We start from the raw sequence: 18,053 nt of genomic DNA, 5'->3' as shown, positions 1-18,053 counted from the left end.
CCACTGTAAGATTATGAGTTAGTTATGTCAGAAATTTAAAAAAAGTGGGGGTCACCGACTTCATTTTGGAGGGAACATGCCTGGAGGAACACCCTAAATCTGAAAAAATCGGGCTTCGTTAGCGAATAAGGCCACAGTGTTTATAAGCCCCAAAATGTTGCAATTAGATCTTTGAAGTGAAATGTTCTCTTCCAAATATTATTTAAGTAGACCTATTAAGTGAATTTAATCAATTGGTGAGGTTCCTTAAAGAGCAAGTTCACATTTAGCGACCATAGTTTCACGCGTCTTGCAGCCTCAAGATGGTAGGAATCAATGTCTCGTGGACAGAAATCTTGATTTTTTTTTTACCTTCCCACATTGATTTTTTGTTCATTTTTGGACAAAATGGAGATAATTGTAAATAAAATCTGTTTCTGGAAAGAAAAGTAGGGGTCACTGAAGGTCCAAGATCGTAAAAGCCAGGCAAAGCTGTAGCAATGGCCATTTGCACTATCATTGTTCATTTTATTACTTAGCGCGCACTCTCATGCATGACGAGGTGAGTGAATTTGTGTGCACCATAAGGATGCACAGAAACAATAATTAGCGTAAACATCCTTAAGACTAAACTTTAGCTAAGACCTATAATAACAAAGTTGGAGTGTCGCAAGGGCCTTCGTGTATATACAACAGGCTAAATAAATAAATTGTACTATTGTGCATTGTGTCATTAAAAACTAATGGAATATGAAATTTTGCACACTTTTTTTTGGCTTTGTTTTTAATTTATTTATTTCCACAATTACAACAAGTACAATTCTTTTTTCAACAATTAATGTACAGAAGAATGAATAAAGTTTGGTTACAAAAGTTAACAATGACACCATATTGAATTAATTATGAAAATAGATAATGTCAATTCTTTTCTACATACTTATTTAACTTAACAATTTTCCTTAATAGTAGCGTTTTCTGACTTTAATTATTAGATAAAATTGTTTCCTCAAAAATCTTCCACTTTTCTTTAAACAAATTCGTTTTATTCAATTTGAAATATATATGTTTTTTAGTTTCATATTTAATTACCAAGATTCTTCAAAAGTGATTCAAGAAAGGTAATGTTTCTTTACATCGACAAGTCCACAAGAAAGATTTTCCTAAAATTACTATGTAGTTAAATAGATCCATCTCCTCCTCAAAAGACCCAACAATAACATCACAATATGTAAGCAAGAGGCTTCTGCAACTCTTGATTTTACTCAAAAGTTTTTCATTAACCTCATGCCAAAAAGAATTTGAAAAAGAACAACCAAACAAAATATGAGATATGGTTTCTGTTAGCTGATGACAGAATGTGCAGTTGGGATCAGAAACGTATCCTATTTTACACAGGCGGTCATAGGTAAACAGAACAGAATTCAACACTTTGTACTGAAAGGAGCGTAGATATGGTTCGTTAGCAACATTCACTGGCAAAAGAAATGCCTCGAAACTTGCTTGTCATCTAGGCTAAATTCGCTCTTTAGCTTAACTCATTTACTTGGCTTTTCCAATTTTTGTTTTATAAGAAAACAATAATAGTCATGACATTTAAGACTTTCCAAATCAAGAATCACCCTAAAATTTGGTATGTTGGCACACAACTTAAAAGGAATAGATTGCCTTAGGCCTGTCACCTCTGAGAACATTAAAAGACTCGATATTTGACTTGTCAAAGAGCAGATCATTTGTATATTTAGTAATCATATTAAAATAATGCTTATTAAAAAACACTTTAACCATTGATTTTGATTTCTTTGTTATCCAAAAGATAGTTAAGGTAAGACTTCCAGAAACCTGACGAGTCCTCATCCGTTATTTGCATTAGCCAGCTCAACCTCAACGCTTTTATCATGGTTTCATAATCTATCACTTTGAGGCCACCTTGCTCATAGGGTGCATACGTTGAACTTCGAATAACTTTATCTTTCCCATTCCATAAAAAATGAACAAGTAAATTGATAAATTCTTTTATAACTTCAGACAGAGTGCTTATCACCGAGCTTGGGTATATTAGTTTTGGAAGAAGAATTGCTTTTATAATATTGACCTTGCCATGAATTGACAAACCCCTTGACTTTGATAAATTTATTGCATTTCTGATTTTTTTCAGCCTTTGCTTAAAATGTTTCTCCACCGGTATCTGTTCATCATATATAATGAAATTCCTAAAAACTTAACGCAAGTTTTCCATTTGTCTCCAAGTGGTTCATTTTCACAGTTCTGGAGGGAGCCGATCCACATTGCTTCTGTTTGCACAACGTTAAGTTTTAGTCCAGAAACTTACTCAAAACAATCAAGCAATACAAACTAAGCTTGTGTGCAATCTAAATCTGATAAAACAACGGTTGTGTCACCAGCGAACTGCAGCAGTTTAGTTTCTAAATTGTTTATTTTTATTCCTTTAATATCGTCTTGGTTTCATATAGCAATCACTAGGATTTCAACAGCAAAGACAAAAAGGTAGGTAGAAAAGGGTCCCCCTGCCTAACTCCACGCTCTATCCTAAGGTAGTGAGAGCAAAGGCCATTGTTTATAATACAACTTTGAATATCTTTATAGAAAATATTTATCCATCTTATAAAATCTGGCCCAAAACCGAATTCATTCAAACATTTTTCTAGAAAAGTCCATTCCAAACTGTCGAATGCTTTCTCAAAGTCAATAAAAAGTAAAATTCCAGGTAATTTCTTAGCGCTTGTATAGTCCATTATACCAAGAATTAAGCGTATATTCTCACTGATGTTTCTGCCCGGGATATATCCTGACTGATTATAATGTATTAATTTAGGTAATAGACTTTTCATTCTTTCTGCAATAACTTTTGAGGTTATCTTTGTATCGACATTCAAAAGGGAAATTGGCCTCCAGTTTTGAAGATCACAACAATCTTGGTCCTTTTTCTTAATTAATGTGATTACAGCCTGTCTTTGTGAAGGGCTCATTTCTCCTTGTACAGAAGATGCATTGAAGCATTCAACTAAAGGATCCCCCAAGAAATTCCAGAAAGTCTTATAGAAATCTATAGGTAGACCGTCATTTCCTGCCACCTCTTTTGTCAATGACTGGTTTTAAAGGACAGTTGAAGTCTCCTCCAACAATGATATTTTCAATTTCGTCCAAATTGTTTTTCACAATGGTTTGCAAAAGTGACCAATAAAAGGTAACCAATTCATTATCCCGATTTGGAGTGTAAACATTAACTAGACAAGCAGGTTCTCCACTTAGAAGAACTTTAAGCGTAATAAATCTACCATTAGAGTCAACAATGGATTTTCAACTGTACAATCAAAATTATTCCTGATTAGAATTGCCACCCCTCTCGCATGTTTAGCCCCACGAGAGCAAAACAATGTAGCACCCCATTCTCTTTTCCACGTAACTTCATTCCCTTGAGTGGAATGTGTTTCCTGCAGGAAAACAATATGCGGTTTTGTTTTCTAAGCCAAGTAAATATCATCTGTCTTTTTCGAAAGTTGCTGATGCCTCTCGTATTTAAAGATATAAGTTTACCCTTAACAATTTTTGATGAAAAAAACATAGAGAACAATCAAAATGAAGGAGAGGAAGGATCGTCATGTATCTATAATTAAACAACCATCCAAGTACAATCACTGAAATCTTCCGATAATAAGAGCCATTAAGTGACAACTTTGAGCTATATGAATAATGTGATGTCTGCAAAATTACCATTAAGAATAAAGCGTAAATAAATAAATTTACTGCAAAAGAGTTGTTCACAAAATTTGTGCTTGTACAGCTTTGCACAAGCAAATGGGACCACAAATTTTGCATATTTAATGTACTGGTATTGTAATATAAATTGAATTTATATTTCTCCTTTATATTAAGCTTCTTGTTCAGAGTTTTCTGTAAGCTCCGTAATTGCCACCAAAAACGTGATGTGGGCACTGAGCCATGACAGCAGCACTGAAATATTTGACAGCCGAGGTTAAGTAAAGCTCAGTTTTTCCTCTGAAAATGAAGTGAAAAACCCAGCATTCACTGTTCAGTACCTGGGACAAATTGAAAAGAAATTAGAGATGGCACAAATGAAGGTCATAAAATGTTTTCTTTCAAAAATATAATTAAAATTAGTTATTATTTTTATCTCCAGTGAATGTACGTGTAATTTACTTAGTTCTTTAAACACAACGACATGCAACCCAGTGCTTGGCTTGCACATGAATGATTTTCGAGAACAAATAACTGCAATGTATTTGAAAAAAAGAAATAAATAAAAGATTTCTTTCAACAATAGCAACAAACTTTGCAAGATCTTACACATTCTTTAAACTCGGCAGCTGTAAGATGTTTGTGTAAATATTGAAAGTGAGGTATAAAATTGGCGAGCTTATTGAGCAGGAAAGTACGAATAAATACATGCACTATTTCAAGGCTTTATTATAAAGCGAAACATTTGCAAAATGTGTCAAGTTTAAGTTTGATTGTATTAATTTTATCACTTGTGAAATCATGAATGAAAAACCCAAACTATTGCAAAGGTTCAAAAAGTCAATGATAGTCCACTCACTTAATCAGAAAAAATTCTGAGCTTAAATCCGCGGGCAACTTCGCAAAGTATTACAGGCTTGCGCTTGCAACGGTTACCAGTCACAAGCTTCATCACGTTCACTGAATTTCACGCCTAGCACTGTGTTAAAGCCACTCAAAACTTGTCTTTTAACAAAATAAATGTCAAACCTCAATCTAGTACCTTCAATGCCAGCAAACTCTTTTCTCAGTTGGGTTTCTCATCTGTTTTACATATGTGGTTGACCACAAAATGAGAACGTTTTTGACGTTTTTGATATTTTTTTTCAAATTTGATATGGATGACAATGATTAAACTGTTCAACTAGCACAATACATTACATGTATGTTTCTCTCAGTGAAATTGCTTTTCTTTAACAAATGAACTTAAAACCATGATTGCTTAAAATACACTGAAATACACTTTTTAGAACCCCAATTTCAAAAATTTCCCAGGGAGGCTCCTGGACTCCCCAATAAAAGGTAGTGGTTGGTCCTCCCTCTTCCACATGGCTCTGATAAAACCACCCCACATCTTTTTATTGGCATTGTGCTCCGCCTACTCAAAGTTATTCTCCCTGTACTTCGAATTCGCGGGAGAACCCTACTTGTTTAAGTATAGAAATTGTTTGGTTACTAAGTGTTGTGTGAACACTACTGCACCACAGTCTCCTGTCATTTCTGTTGATATTAATAATTTCAATTCAGTAGTTAGAATCACTGCAGTCTATTGTCTAAGCCAATGGGAATTACAGTATTGTTGTTTCTCTGTTCTTATCAGGTTGTTGATACTGCAGATGTTGTTCTGGAAGTGTTAGATGCTCGTGATCCTCTTGGCTGTAGATGTCCACAGGTGATGATCTGTTATAGATCTTAAGTTTCTATCTTCTCATTGCCATTTGAGCTTGTGTACTGTACATACAGTTGGTGTCAGACATGTAGACTTGATGAAGATCTTTGGAGTGTGAGCACAGTCACTGTAATAAACAGTAATCTAAAGGCAAGACTCTTGACCTCTCAGTTAAAGGAGAACTGAAGTCAAAAACTGTCATGTTTTGTAACACTTTTTTTAGAAAGCCTAACATAAGTAAAGTCGAGATTAGATAGTTATTCCTGTCCGTTTCTTGGTTTTCGCGAGAAAATTAGGTTTGAAACTGCCTATTTCCCGCTTTTTGGGCCTTTTCATTGCGGGCCCGTAATGCGTGTCAGCGGTTGGCTGTGACGTATGATATGGGGAACACTGATTTCGTAAACAAGAACAAAACAAGCGATATGAGCTGAAAGCTGTCGTTCTGTCGTGGATTTCCGTTGCTATTTTCAACATGAGTGGTGTACAGCCATTTCAGTTTGAGCCAACCTATCCTCCTGGTGAAGAACCAGTTGATTCGGAGGAAGAAGGAGACGAAGGGGACGGCGAATTAGCCAATTTTGATGTTAGAGTTGGAAACATCGAATGGTGCATTTGTGGGGGCAATTGTGTTCCAATGTCGACGGCCGATGAATGTTTTTGCTGTCAAGAATTGGAGGCCCTCAATCAAAAGTTTGACGAGTCGGGGGTTGAATGCATAACCGACCACGCAAAGTTTAGAATTGTATGCCTGGATACGGACGTGCTAAATACTGCCCTTGTAGCAATTCACAACGCACGCTGTAATCCCTTGCCGGAACCCATCGAGAACAGGTTAGTAGTTTTGAAAATACAGCCGCAAAAATTATTTGTTCATTGTATAATTCGCATATTTTTAATCTCTTCTAGAACATGGCGTTTAGCAGCCTACCGTCAGTTTACTTGGTGGGTTCATGGCGTACTGGGAAAAAAAAAACTGGCGAGTGATTCCAGCGTGCGTTGTGAAAGCAATTAGAAATGAATTTCCAGAGGAGAGTGGTGAATATGCCGGATTCAAACCGGCGGAAATTGATTTAAGTTAAATTTTCGAGACAAGCCATCGTGGATTTTAGCATGCTTTATTGATATTGATTTCTACAAATTTATCAATTGCAAAAACAGTACTCGTCTTTGGCTAATACTCTTATATTGATCTCTACAATTAACCAGTTTTACTTTCCAGTAGTATACTGGTTCTTGTAATTATTTTTTCGATTTTCAACAAGTTGTTCAATCCACCTTAGAAATATTTATAAGTAATAGTCATGATGAAACCCAATATGCATGGTTTGTTTTTATTAAATTTTGATTTGAAATTTGAAAGAAATGTATTGCTTGCTGTTGTTTTCAATGGATTGACAGGATGTCATGTATTTAAGAAAAAATAATGTTAATCATCCATGATCACAGGTATTTCGATCATTTGATATATGACCTTGCATCTTGCCTATTTGAAATAAGCACATGTTATTCAGTGTTTTGTTTCTTTGTTTTTTTAATTTTTTGTTATTGCTCTATGTAGTTACTAAGCAGTTTGCAAGCAACGCTTTTATGAAAGACTTTTTAGCGGTTTGGACCGTTTTTCTGTGTCAAATTATATGGAAGCTTACGGACACAGAGTAAATAGCTCTTAGAAGTGTATACCACATGTAGTCTCAATCCAAACAAGCCATTTCTATTCCAAAAAATTTTTAATAATAATGGCTGTAATAATTGCTGAAGGACTGACTGGGCAAGATGGCTTTTTATTATATTGTTCAGCACACCAACATCATTGCTTTAAATAACCTAAACTTGGCAACAGTTTGATTTGAAAGTTAATTAAATGAAAGTAACTTTTCCCAGAGCAAACCACCAAAAAGGTAAGATTTTTTTGGTGTACATCTACAAAAAAATACCAAAGAATAAGTGAACGCTTGCTCGAAGCCCTTCAATAACCATTGGATCAAATTAATTCAAGTATCAGAAAATCTAGATGTGTGCCTTGCAATAACGTTTGCTTTATCTGGTCGAGGAGTGCAAGCAATGTTGCGTGGAATATGTGGTGCTGTGAGAGTGGCACTTCTTTCAGCAACATCTTGACACTTCCTTTCAACTATTGCATCCAGCGATGGGCGCACATGATCCCTTGTTGTCTTCTCCATGATTGGCTTAGCAATCCACTCCTTACTTCTTTTGGGGAAGACCACCTTGAAACGAAGCTCTCCCTTGGTTTGTCCCCTCGAAGCAGTGGCATGGTCTCTGCTGGTGTTGGCATTGTGGTCAAGGGCTGCTAGCTGTGTTCGAGCAACCATGCCCTTATACCAAAAGTGCTGCCGTTTGGGGAGGTATTTTGTCTGGACGCTGTGATACACCTCCAAAGATCCAGTGTGACAGCTGAGTGTCAACTGCTGGATGTCTTTCAGTAGATTTTTGTCAAATACTACTTCTTTTAATGCCTCATGTGCTGGTGAACCCAGCCTTAGCCATCTCTTGGTTCTGGCCACATTTCTTGGGATGGGTGGGTGGGGACATTCATGATAATGATCCGCACTGTCCCAGTGATGGATGTTGGCAGTGTGGTGGACAATTGATATCCACTTCTCTCGTAAGAGTTCCTTGTCCCCATTGCATGTGTCGGCACACCACCAGAGATGGTTGGAGACTGACTTGATCCAGGGAAAAAGATCACCACAGTCCTTCTTCTTTGCCTTTTCAGTTAGTTTTTTAGTGACACTTTTTGCTAAATGCCACACATCAAATTGGTGATCCACATCAGGGTAGATTCGTTTCATATCTGACTTAATGCTTACATGGCGATCAGTTGCCACAACCTTCACTTTAGCTCCTTTACCCTGGATATTTTCCATGCACCTTTTAAATCCTTCTCTCTCCATAGCATTACTGCTGGTCACTTCACTGACCTGAACAATTTGGAAGTCAACAATTTTGTCGCTGCTTTGATCAATCATGGTGTAGGTGCCATATTTGGCATTATGCCCTGGGCTGTCGCAGCGACCATCTCCAGAAAGCCACAACTCTCTGTCTTTCAACTCATTAAAAACAGAATTTTGTTCTCCCTCCCAAACTTCATTAATTACTGGAAATAAATATGAGTCTTGAATGTTACAAAACGTTTTCTCACTGAAAAAGCATAACCTCAATATTTCAGCTAATGTAGCTATCTTGGTGTAGGTGGCTCCACTTAGAAGAATTGATGAGGACATCAACAGGTTTCCAGCAGCCATCCCTTTGATCATTGGCTGGCTGTTCCAGAAGTAGGTGTGGCCATTTGTGCACTTAAGTGTAACAAGCAACAGAGAACCCTGGGTAGATTCATGCCTTTTTCTTATGCCTGCACCACACTCAGGGCATCTTTTAAAAAGCTTAACTAATTCTAGTTTGAACACAAGGAACTTAACATCATCTTGTGGGTTGACAGCTTTTGAGTCTTCAGTTTCTGACTGTGAATTGTTTGAGTGATCTGACATTTCATCATTTTCCAATGGCACGTAAGATGGATCCTTTTGAGGTGAGTTGTCTGGGGTGATTTTCTGTTCATGAGAAGGGCCTATTTCATCAGGAAAGATCACTTCCTCTCCGTTAAAGTTTTCATCAGTTTGAGTGCTTTGGTCACACAGGATCACATCAAATGAAGACTTGTATGTTTGGGACTCGGTTGATTTCATCATAAGTTGTGCTCCTCGTGTGTTAATTTGACACCCAACATCACTGGTAGACTTATGTGTCAGTACACTTGTTTGATTTGCTTTCGTCGGTTCTACATTAAGTTGCACCAACGGCCCCTCCAATGCAACCTCACTATAATCTATGCCCTGGGTATTTAGACAGCCAACTTCCTGGTCACATTCACTTGAGGTACTAGCTACAGGTTCTGCATGTACACCCAGGGAATTTTGAGGGGCAGCTGCCGAATTACATTCAGTGAAGGTACTAGGTTCCACGACATTAACGGGGGAAGCATGCTGCGTCGTGGTGAGTGATGCAATATACTGCAAACCAAAGCAGACATTCTGTGACTTAGTGTTCAGCAATTGCGTGAACGTTTCCCCTACATATATGTAAGATTAGAAGGTACTTCGAGTTGCATCTAGCTAAAATTAATACAGATTCTTACCTCTTTCTTTGCCCTGTCATGCAAACGGTTTTCAGACGATAGTCGAGGCTTCTTCCTTGGCCGATGGACAGAAATTGTTGGTACAGCATCCGGCTTCAATGTACGTTTTGCTTTCAACCCAAGTAGTTCTGCTTTAAGATCACGTTCAAAGCAGTCAGGCTCGAAGTGATCGGAACACAACCGAGTATCTTTGGTAACCACAAAGTCAACTCGGGATATTTTTGCTAACCACTCTTGCAAGAGAGAACCTTCTGTAGGAAGACGGTGGAAACTTATTCCATGCTCCTTGCTAACAGACCGAGAATCATTCGAGCATCCAACAGCACAACAATACACCATTACGACGGAACAGAGGAAACGATCGATATGCACATAAACTGGGTAGTGAGTCTTACGAAAAATGGACAGCTTTATTTAATACAAAAAGATTGACGCAAGACCGGAAAAAAGTCTGCCTGAAATATTTGAAAAAGGTGCGATAAGACATGAACAGTTGCGAAAGGAAGGTGACGTGCATTGTAAATCGATCTCAGTAGTTTACGAAATTGCAATCATGGGATTTCCGTCAAGTGAAGCTCTGAACTAACTCGAAACGTAATTCAGTCAAACACTAAAACTGTCGCAACGCTAACTATAGAAGCTTTTAGAAGCTGACAAGGAATAATTATCCAATTAACTAAAAAGACACAAGACCTGGCAAATTCAATGTTTATTTCAAGCTCAGAACATATTCACTCACTACAGCTGTCGAAAGCTGCTTTGAGTTCTCTCACTATACTAAGAACAATTTAAGTAAACAAATATTCAAAACCAGGTGAATTTCATAACAATGAAAAAGGAAAATAAGTAGGCTCAATTCAAATTACCGGAGTAAATGATCCTATGCAACATACTTCGTGCGGCGGGTGTTTCTATCGAACGCTCGCAAATCATTTCGGTTGCGGACGAAAGCTCAAGCTTCCATGTCCAAGTTGAAACATTCCAGTGAAGATATCACGTAGAGGACTGCTTAAAGGCATCTTTCCATGCTAAATGCTGCAAATCTTTCTTACTACACTGACCAACAAGGTCACCATCACTCAAAATCCTTCTTCTGTTTTTAAGTCTCTCGCACATGTTCCCCATATCATACGTCATAAACTACTAAAGTAACCGCTGACCCTACCGTTCTGAGCCGCAATGCCAATAGTCTAACATCACAGTAAAAACTATTTTTTTGAAGTCAAAACAAGGCCGAAATGGCAAAAAAAAGTTTGAAACATCAATATACTAGGTCTAAACTATAAGAAAAAAAATACTTGATTTTTGCCTTCAGTTCTCCTTTAATAAAACATGTTTTCTGGTCTCAAGGGTATTCTGTTACCTGAAGTTTGACATGTAATATTATAGTGACCTGTAAAGTAGACCAATTTGCTTATGTACAAACTTCAGCCAGACACTTAATGCACCTCAGTACCTAGGCAGTCCCTCTATTTGTAAGGAAGTATTATTTCAACCTTGTTCCCAGGGTCTCTCATCTTACCGCCCCCTGGAGCGAGCGAAGAGAGACCCTGGTTGGGTCTGGTCACATGCTTCCCAGAATCTGGGAGATGACAATTCAATTATTGAAGGGATGGGCGGCCTAGTAGGAATTTTGTCTATACTTAGCCTACGGGAGTTCGGGAAGTGTTGTCACCAAAGTAAACCAAGAACGATATAATGTTCTGCAGCAATGTCCGGTGGTAATATTCTGCAAACGCTAAGGAAAATTTATCCATCACCTGATAGCGGAAATCCATGTCGCTGATGGTTGCATGGTTCAGTGAAGGACGTTACATATTGTGAAAATCTCCTCACGAAGGCGAATGGAGAATTACACACCGCAGCCGAGGCTGTGTATGGAAGATGTTTGGCTCATCTTTACCTCAGAATGAAGTGTAGGTCTTGTTACCGGCAATTAAATAATTTTAGAGAATTAAGGGCCTTTTAAATGATCACTGAAAGCCAAAGTCACTTCGAAAGGAGCGAAAGGGTGAAAAGATTTATTGAAGTTTCACTGCGCCGTCGGTGCCGCAAACTTTGCTGAGCACGAAGGATATAAATACAGCGAACTCGTTGCGGTATACATTTTGCCGTCATTGCTGATAAAATGGATTTATCTTCGAACGAAACGAGGCTAGAAAAAGAAAAATATAATTTTTATTGTGTCGTTAATAAATTAGTGTACGTGACACCAATGGTTCGAGAGAATTGTGCACATTTTCATTTAATTCTCGATCTCTCAACCTTTCTTTGCTTCAAGCGTGTTTCTGAGGGGCTTTTTTTTGTGCCGTGTTATTAGAAGAAATGGAAATTATAAGTAGAGCGGAGTCGTTTGATTATGTTACAGCATATTTTTAGAGGTCGTAGGTCTGCATGGTTTCCGCTGTTAACTGCACGTCGCTTCTCAGAGTTTGACACCTCTGTAATTTGCCATGCCGTGCTTATACTTTGTTTAGGTTCGTTTCTATTGCAAGATATGTTTTAAGGCTCTAAGTATTGGCTCTCCAGGGACAAAGATTAAAATATTCCGTGAACATATTGCTTACTTGCTTTCTATATTGTGACGCTGCAGGTGACGCCGGGCCCGGCTATTTGATTGGAACTGTTTCCAAGCACAGTGTGTTGCACGAATATCATATTTATCTTCGTCCAGCTTTTCTTCAGAGACCGCCGTAGCTTTACTTTGAGAAAGCTATATGTTTTCCTAGAGACGTTCTTATGTTTTTTTGCATCAATTTGATCGAGTGCATTCAAAGGAGAAACAACAGTTACTACGGGATGAAATTGGGCTGCTCGACGTCCACAGTTAAAATATGAATGACTCTCCATAAATCCAGTGGGTAAGACGACAACACTGAAAATCACGACCACTAAATTGCCTCGAGACAGACTTGCTTAACCTTTAGGTAAACGTTGGAACAGATATTATTCGAAATTTCAGCCTGAAAACTAAGTATTTATAAACGCCGCGGGTAATGTGGCGGTCGCAACGCGCGACAAAGCTCAACGCGACAAACTGCTGATTACAGAGGACCCCTCCCTGACGTTCTCAATTGTCAAAGTGGCATGTGACCAGACCCAACCAGGGTCTCTCTTCGCTCGCTCCAGGGGGCGGTAAGATGAGAGACCCTGGGAACGAGGTTGGTATTATTTTGGGAGAAGATTGAGATATTATTTAGAGTAAGCTGAATTTCTTTATACAGAGCTGCAAATTTGCAGTGAAATCAGTGAGGTCAAGTTCAAAATATACTTTCTGTTCAAAAGCAGTACACCACCAACAAACTGTAACATGCAGTGATAAAACTGGAGCTGCTCAATGGGGGGAGGAAGGAACAAGGGAAGGGGGGATAGTGTTGAAAATGAGAACCCAGAGTGGAGATAGGTTTTTGCTTTCCCCAAAAGTGGAAGGTGAGGGAGGGGAGGAATGGTGGGGCAGTTCCTCTGGACCCCTCCCTTAGATATGTCACTGACTGCTTTGTTTCTATACTTGTTCACAGGTTGAAGAGTCAGTGCTATCATCAGGAGTCAACAAAAAATTAGTTCTCATTTTGAATAAAATAGGTGGGTTTATAATATTAAAACATATTTTTGTCAAATTGTTCAGTTGATGACAAATTTCTAAATGTTACAAAAATTATTTCATCTCAGACCTTGTTCCAAGGGAAATTGTGGATCAGTGGTTAAAATATCTTCGCAATGAATTTCCAACAATAGCTTTTAAGGCATCTACACAGAGTCAGAAACAGAATTTGGTAAGTGAATTAATAGTTGTTTATCTTTTTATTTTCTGCTTGTAATGATTGATATATTGTTACAAACTGTAAGCTTCAGAGATACAGACAGAGAGATTTAGTTTTCAGCCTGCCACGGTGATATCTAGTAACTTATAACATTAATGCCCCATTATTTGGTGACCCAAGTGACACATACAGTGGAATTTACCTGTCTGTAAGCAGATACTTTCAGTTTGTCGTGGTCTGAGTCACACACTGTACATACTGTACTGTATGTGTAAATGTAAGTATACTGTACATGTGAGTATGTACATAAGACTATAGTAAGTATGCCTCTTACAGAGATTTACAGGCTTTCAAGGTCTTTTTCCGTTCAAAACACATAAAATTTATGCTTCTGGCCTTAAAATGAAAAGAAGAAGTAGTATTTTATGGGCTTGGCTAAATCTATATATTAAACTTAACTGGACACTTTTTGACCCCAAGAGTGTCTGGTTGTATGATTTAAACTGAGAAATGTAAACATGTAGGTGTATATACTTAACTGTTTGAATGCAAATTGCTGTCAAGACATCTAATGAAACCATTACTTAATATTTTTCAGCATCAAAGTAAAGTTTCTTCATCATTAGCCTCAGCAGACCTGCTAACAAGTAGTGCTTGTATAGGAGCGGACACGCTTCTCAAGCTCCTGGGCAATTATTGTCGTAACAAGGATATCAAGACAGCTATTACTGTTGGAATAGTTGGTATGTTAACATCATTTGAGATGTTTTTGTATGTTATTCACAATTTTTTCAGCACAAAAATTAGCGAAATTAATAAACAATGTTTCAACATTGTCAGATGGCATTGTCAAGTAAACTTGTAGGTTAGTTTTTGCATTATATGGCCAAACATGTTAAGTGACAAGAAAACGTGAGTATTACATGTCGGAAACTATGTTAATTAAACAAACAGTTTTGCTCTGATTGAGTCTGACTGAGTATTGAGTACTGGCTTAGGGTGGTTTGATTCAGTTTTGTCTGGACCATACCTAGCATTTTCAATTGGCGTTTTACCAACCTTCCCTTACTCTGATCGATGTGCAGCAAATTACACCAGCTTTTGGAAATGATTGAAGTTTGGTTGAATGTGTTTTTTAAGGTTATCGATATTTCCATGGAAACAATAAACCAAAAATATGACAATCGGTAAAACGTGAATTTTGTACGAACCAGATCTGTTACAGAAAATCCGATGTGAATTTCTGAAATTAAAATGTAGCTAGGGGAATATGCAAGAATAAAAAATTCTGTATGTTTAATGAAATTAAATGGACTGAAAGAAGAATGCTATTTCAATGAAATTACTCCAAAAGGCACCAAAATGTGTCTTGAAGTTTTGTTTTGAAGCCATGAAAGTTTTGTTCATTTGTATTTTATTTATTTATTTATTTATTTATTAAGCTTCGGCCTACTATTACACATAAAGAAAAACAAAAAACAAAAAACAAAAAAACAAAAAACAAAAAACAAAAACAAAAAAAACAAAAAACAAAAAAACAAAAAACAAAATGGCCAGGGGAGCGGCTACAGCTTAGCCAATTACAGCAGCCCCCTTAGATATAATTAAGAGACAAAATTATACAATATATATAAATCTAAATCTAGTAAAGGGAGCTTAAAAGCAGCAATGCGGTGGGCGCGTTAAGGTCTTAGCGGTATTGCACTTTGGGCAAATTGTCCACCACGTCCTTATATCTTCTTGATCAAAAATATCTACAGCGTTTGTATAATATTTTAGTAAGGATCTCTTAAAAGCAAGGGGTGTTTGATTGTGTTCCTTAAGACTTTCAGGCAAAACGTTCCAGATTCTAGCACATCGGACAAAAAACGAGCGTTGATAGGAGAGAGTACGGCATTTCTTAGGTATATAAGTGACAGAGCTATTGCTAGAATATCTTGTTATTCTGACCGGTTGCCTAGCAACCGGTAGAGCATCACTATTTACATATATTAAATTATTTACAGCTTTGTAAAAGAAAACAATGTCCAAATACTCGTGCCAGAAAGATAGTGGAATTAAGTTGGTCATCAGAAGCCTGGTCTTGTATGGAACGTCACAGCAAAAAGGGAGCCTCAGGATGTGCTTTGTCGCGCGTTGCTGAACTTGATCTCTAGAACAAGACTTTTTCTCAACATCACTTCCATGATAAATTAAGAACAATTTTTGATTTTAAACGCTTTTTGGAAAATCTTAAAAACGGCTCAATAGATTTTTCAAGACGTTAACCATATATGCCTGATGATGTTAACAATTTTATTCCAAAGTTTCATTAGCATTGATATACTGGAACACTTTTAAATTTGTGGATGAAGTAGGCGCTCGAACACACAAAAAACTTGTGTCACAAAATCCCGATCGATTGCACATTGATCAGAGTTAGGGAAGGTTAAGGTAAAGTCAATTATTCAAGAACGCTCTTAGATTAGAATGATGACATTTTAATTAGGTTCCAATTTTTTAATCTTAATTAACTTTTCTTAGTAATCTTTTTAACCCATTGACGCCTGAATGAAATTGCCCGCGACCCACCCCTAATTCCCTGGCGTTTTTTGGAATATTTCTGAGCGAGCGAAAGCACAAAAATAAACCATATGCGCAGTAACCACAGACACAAGATCAGGTTTCAAGACATCGTCTATTTAAAGTTGAATAACTGAAGGGTCACAATATTAAAAAATATTAGCAAAAAGAACTCAACCTAATGTGTAAAACTGATGAGAAAACAAGAAATTATATTATTTCTTTACCGCGCGACAAAATGTCCCACAGAAGCTGAGAAAATTGACTTTGCGAAAATGAGTTAATTATTGACTTCGGAGGACAAAAACGAACCAAATACACCAGAATTGAATTTCTTGTATTATAACGGCTAACATTTGAGAAAACAACAAAACATAAAAGCGAAGAACTCGTGTAAAAATCAATCTGAAAACAAGAAATCAAGTAATTTCTTCGCCGCGCGACGAAAATATTACGGCGCTGCGAAAGAAAGATGAAAGTCGTAAATCAAAAACACGACAAAAACAAGCGAATTATTTTGAGATCAGTCGTATTTCAACTGTGTTAAATCAGTGGCCATTTAGTTCTTTTGTCAGCGGTTCCGTAGTAGCTGAAAAAGACTCCAAAAAATATTTGAACGAAGCGAATAAACTAAATAAACAAAGCGCCTGGAGGTCGCCGTAAATTAAATATGCAGAAATCCAGCGTGCAAGTTACTGTTCACTTTTAAAACCTAAAATTCCCAAATACAGGGAACCAAATGAAAGAAATGCGAAAGGAAGTTCAATAACAATAAATTTTTATTCACGCTGAGACGAAGAAACCTATTTAAAAGTAAAAAATTGTTCAAAATCTCGCAGACGTGCGTCGCTGCATGACCGCATGTTCAAATTATTCTTCACGCTAACGCGAAAGCCTGAGTTTCTGCCGATCGCTTTTGCAGTCATTTTAACGCCCGTGGCTTTACCAATCGTTCCAAAAGTTGAAATCAACTTCGAAGTAATAATGTACATTACCATTTTTGTTTCTGAAGTCCGAAAAGCCGCTTTAAACCTGCGCTCTGTCGTCGAAACTTACTTGAAAGCGCTCCGATCTTCATGTTTTCTCGGCGGTTGTAGGAAGAAAAACTTCTTCACCAGAAAGTTTTGAGGACTCTGTACTCCTTGATCCTCCATTCTGAGGCCACCTGAACATTGATTTGTATTTTTCTTTTCTATTTTAAAGCCCAAAACAGTAATTTATCCGTCTTAGGAATGAAAACAAGACCTTGGAAGTTTTTTAGATTTGGCCCGCAACGCGCCATGATTACCTGCACTTTTCGAGCGCGCGATTTTAAGAAGAAAAACCGTCTTTCTAGGACCCCTAAAGTCCTCTGAAAATATGCTCAGAAAGTCCATTCTGATTGGTTTATTTGTCCTCAAGAACAATAGAACAATAGGAGAACCAAAAAGTCTTCAGCGAGGGTAGGAAAGGCAATTGTCTCCATGTGCCTTTTTTCGGGCGGTTACGGGCGGCACAGGGAAATGGAGGAGTTTTTCGCACGGGCGGTTAAGGTTTTTTACCCCCCACACCCACCCTGCTTTTTATTTTTTTTTTATTTAATGTCTTGCAGTGATGGGAGCATGCCTCCCTTTGCAAGACCCCCATAATGTAGATGTAGATGTAGATGTAGATGTAGGTTGGTAAAACGCCAATCGAAAAGGCTAGGTATGGTCCAGAAAAAACTGTACCGAACCACCTTAAGATCTCTGATATATAACATTTCATATCTCAGGCAGTCAAGTTTACTTCTGCATTTCTTCAAGATGGAAAAATGGTACTCAGAATACTCAGTCAGACTCACTCAGAGTAAAACGGGTTGTTTAGTTGACATTATAGTTTCCTAATAGTCACTTTTTCTTGTTTCTTGTTTAAACTATAAAATTAATGTTATGTAATTTCCAGTAAAAAGAAAAAAATATATGAATAAGTACTACTTCTCCTTAATTAAATTGGCAGAACAGCATGAAATGAACTTTTATATAATACATAGCAGTAAGAAATACATTGTAATGTACTGTAATACAGTATACATGTATACATGTATTGTAAGTAATGTTCTGGAATGTAAATATGTAACAAAAGTAAGATAAATCATATTCACATGAATATATGAAAGACCATATATTTGAACTGCAGAGAAACATATGAAGAT

The 18,053-nt window shown here is 37.3% G+C and overlaps 3 protein-coding genes across 3 annotated transcripts in view; 2 read left to right on the top strand and 1 right to left on the bottom strand.

Annotated features, from left to right (window-relative positions):
* Nucleotides 1-18,053, top strand: part of LOC145502165 (guanine nucleotide-binding protein-like 3 homolog) — a 36,542-nt gene that overhangs the window by 7,048 nt on the left and 11,441 nt on the right. The window contains exons 8-11 of the mRNA XM_081481432.1: nucleotides 5,336-5,407; nucleotides 13,076-13,139; nucleotides 13,227-13,330; nucleotides 13,917-14,061. Coding sequence (XP_081337558.1) covers nucleotides 5,336-5,407; nucleotides 13,076-13,139; nucleotides 13,227-13,330; nucleotides 13,917-14,061 — 385 coding nt within the window. The remainder of the gene's footprint in view (nucleotides 1-5,335; nucleotides 5,408-13,075; nucleotides 13,140-13,226; nucleotides 13,331-13,916; nucleotides 14,062-18,053) is intronic.
* Nucleotides 5,517-6,590, top strand: LOC145503135 (uncharacterized). The gene is made up of 2 exons (XM_081482601.1): nucleotides 5,517-6,235; nucleotides 6,311-6,590. Exons 1-2 carry the CDS (start codon nucleotides 5,877-5,879, stop codon nucleotides 6,414-6,416), a joined length of 465 nt encoding a protein of 154 aa, XP_081338727.1. The 5' UTR covers nucleotides 5,517-5,876; the 3' UTR covers nucleotides 6,417-6,590.
* Nucleotides 6,819-13,069, bottom strand: LOC145503148 (uncharacterized). Its single transcript, XM_081482615.1, has 2 exons — nucleotides 9,558-13,069; nucleotides 6,819-9,432 (listed from the first exon to the last, which is right to left on the bottom strand). Exons 1-2 carry the CDS (start codon nucleotides 9,894-9,896, stop codon nucleotides 7,396-7,398), a joined length of 2,376 nt encoding a protein of 791 aa, XP_081338741.1. The 5' UTR covers nucleotides 9,897-13,069; the 3' UTR covers nucleotides 6,819-7,395.

The sequence above is a fragment of the Orbicella franksi genome, chromosome 11 (assembly GCF_964199315.1).
Source record: "Orbicella franksi chromosome 11, jaOrbFran1.1, whole genome shotgun sequence".
NCBI classification, from domain to species: domain Eukaryota; kingdom Metazoa; phylum Cnidaria; class Anthozoa; order Scleractinia; family Merulinidae; genus Orbicella; species Orbicella franksi.
The sequence above is the reverse complement of the archived record's forward strand: the minus strand, read 5'-3'. Positions and strand labels throughout refer to the sequence as shown.

Coding starts and splice junctions, on each gene's coding strand:
- LOC145503135 (XM_081482601.1), top strand. CDS start 5,877: ATGAGTGGTGTACAGCCATTTCAGTTTGAGCCAACCTATCCTCCTGGT. Junction 6,236..6,310: donor CCGGAACCCATCGAGAACAG/GTTAGTAGTTTT, acceptor AATCTCTTCTAG/AACATGGCGTTTAGCAGCCT.
- LOC145503148 (XM_081482615.1), bottom strand. CDS start 9,896: ATGGTGTATTGTTGTGCTGTTGGATGCTCGAATGATTCTCGGTCTGTT. Junction 9,433..9,557: donor ATGACAGGGCAAAGAAAGAG/GTAAGAATCTGT, acceptor TTTGGTTTGCAG/TATATTGCATCACTCACCAC.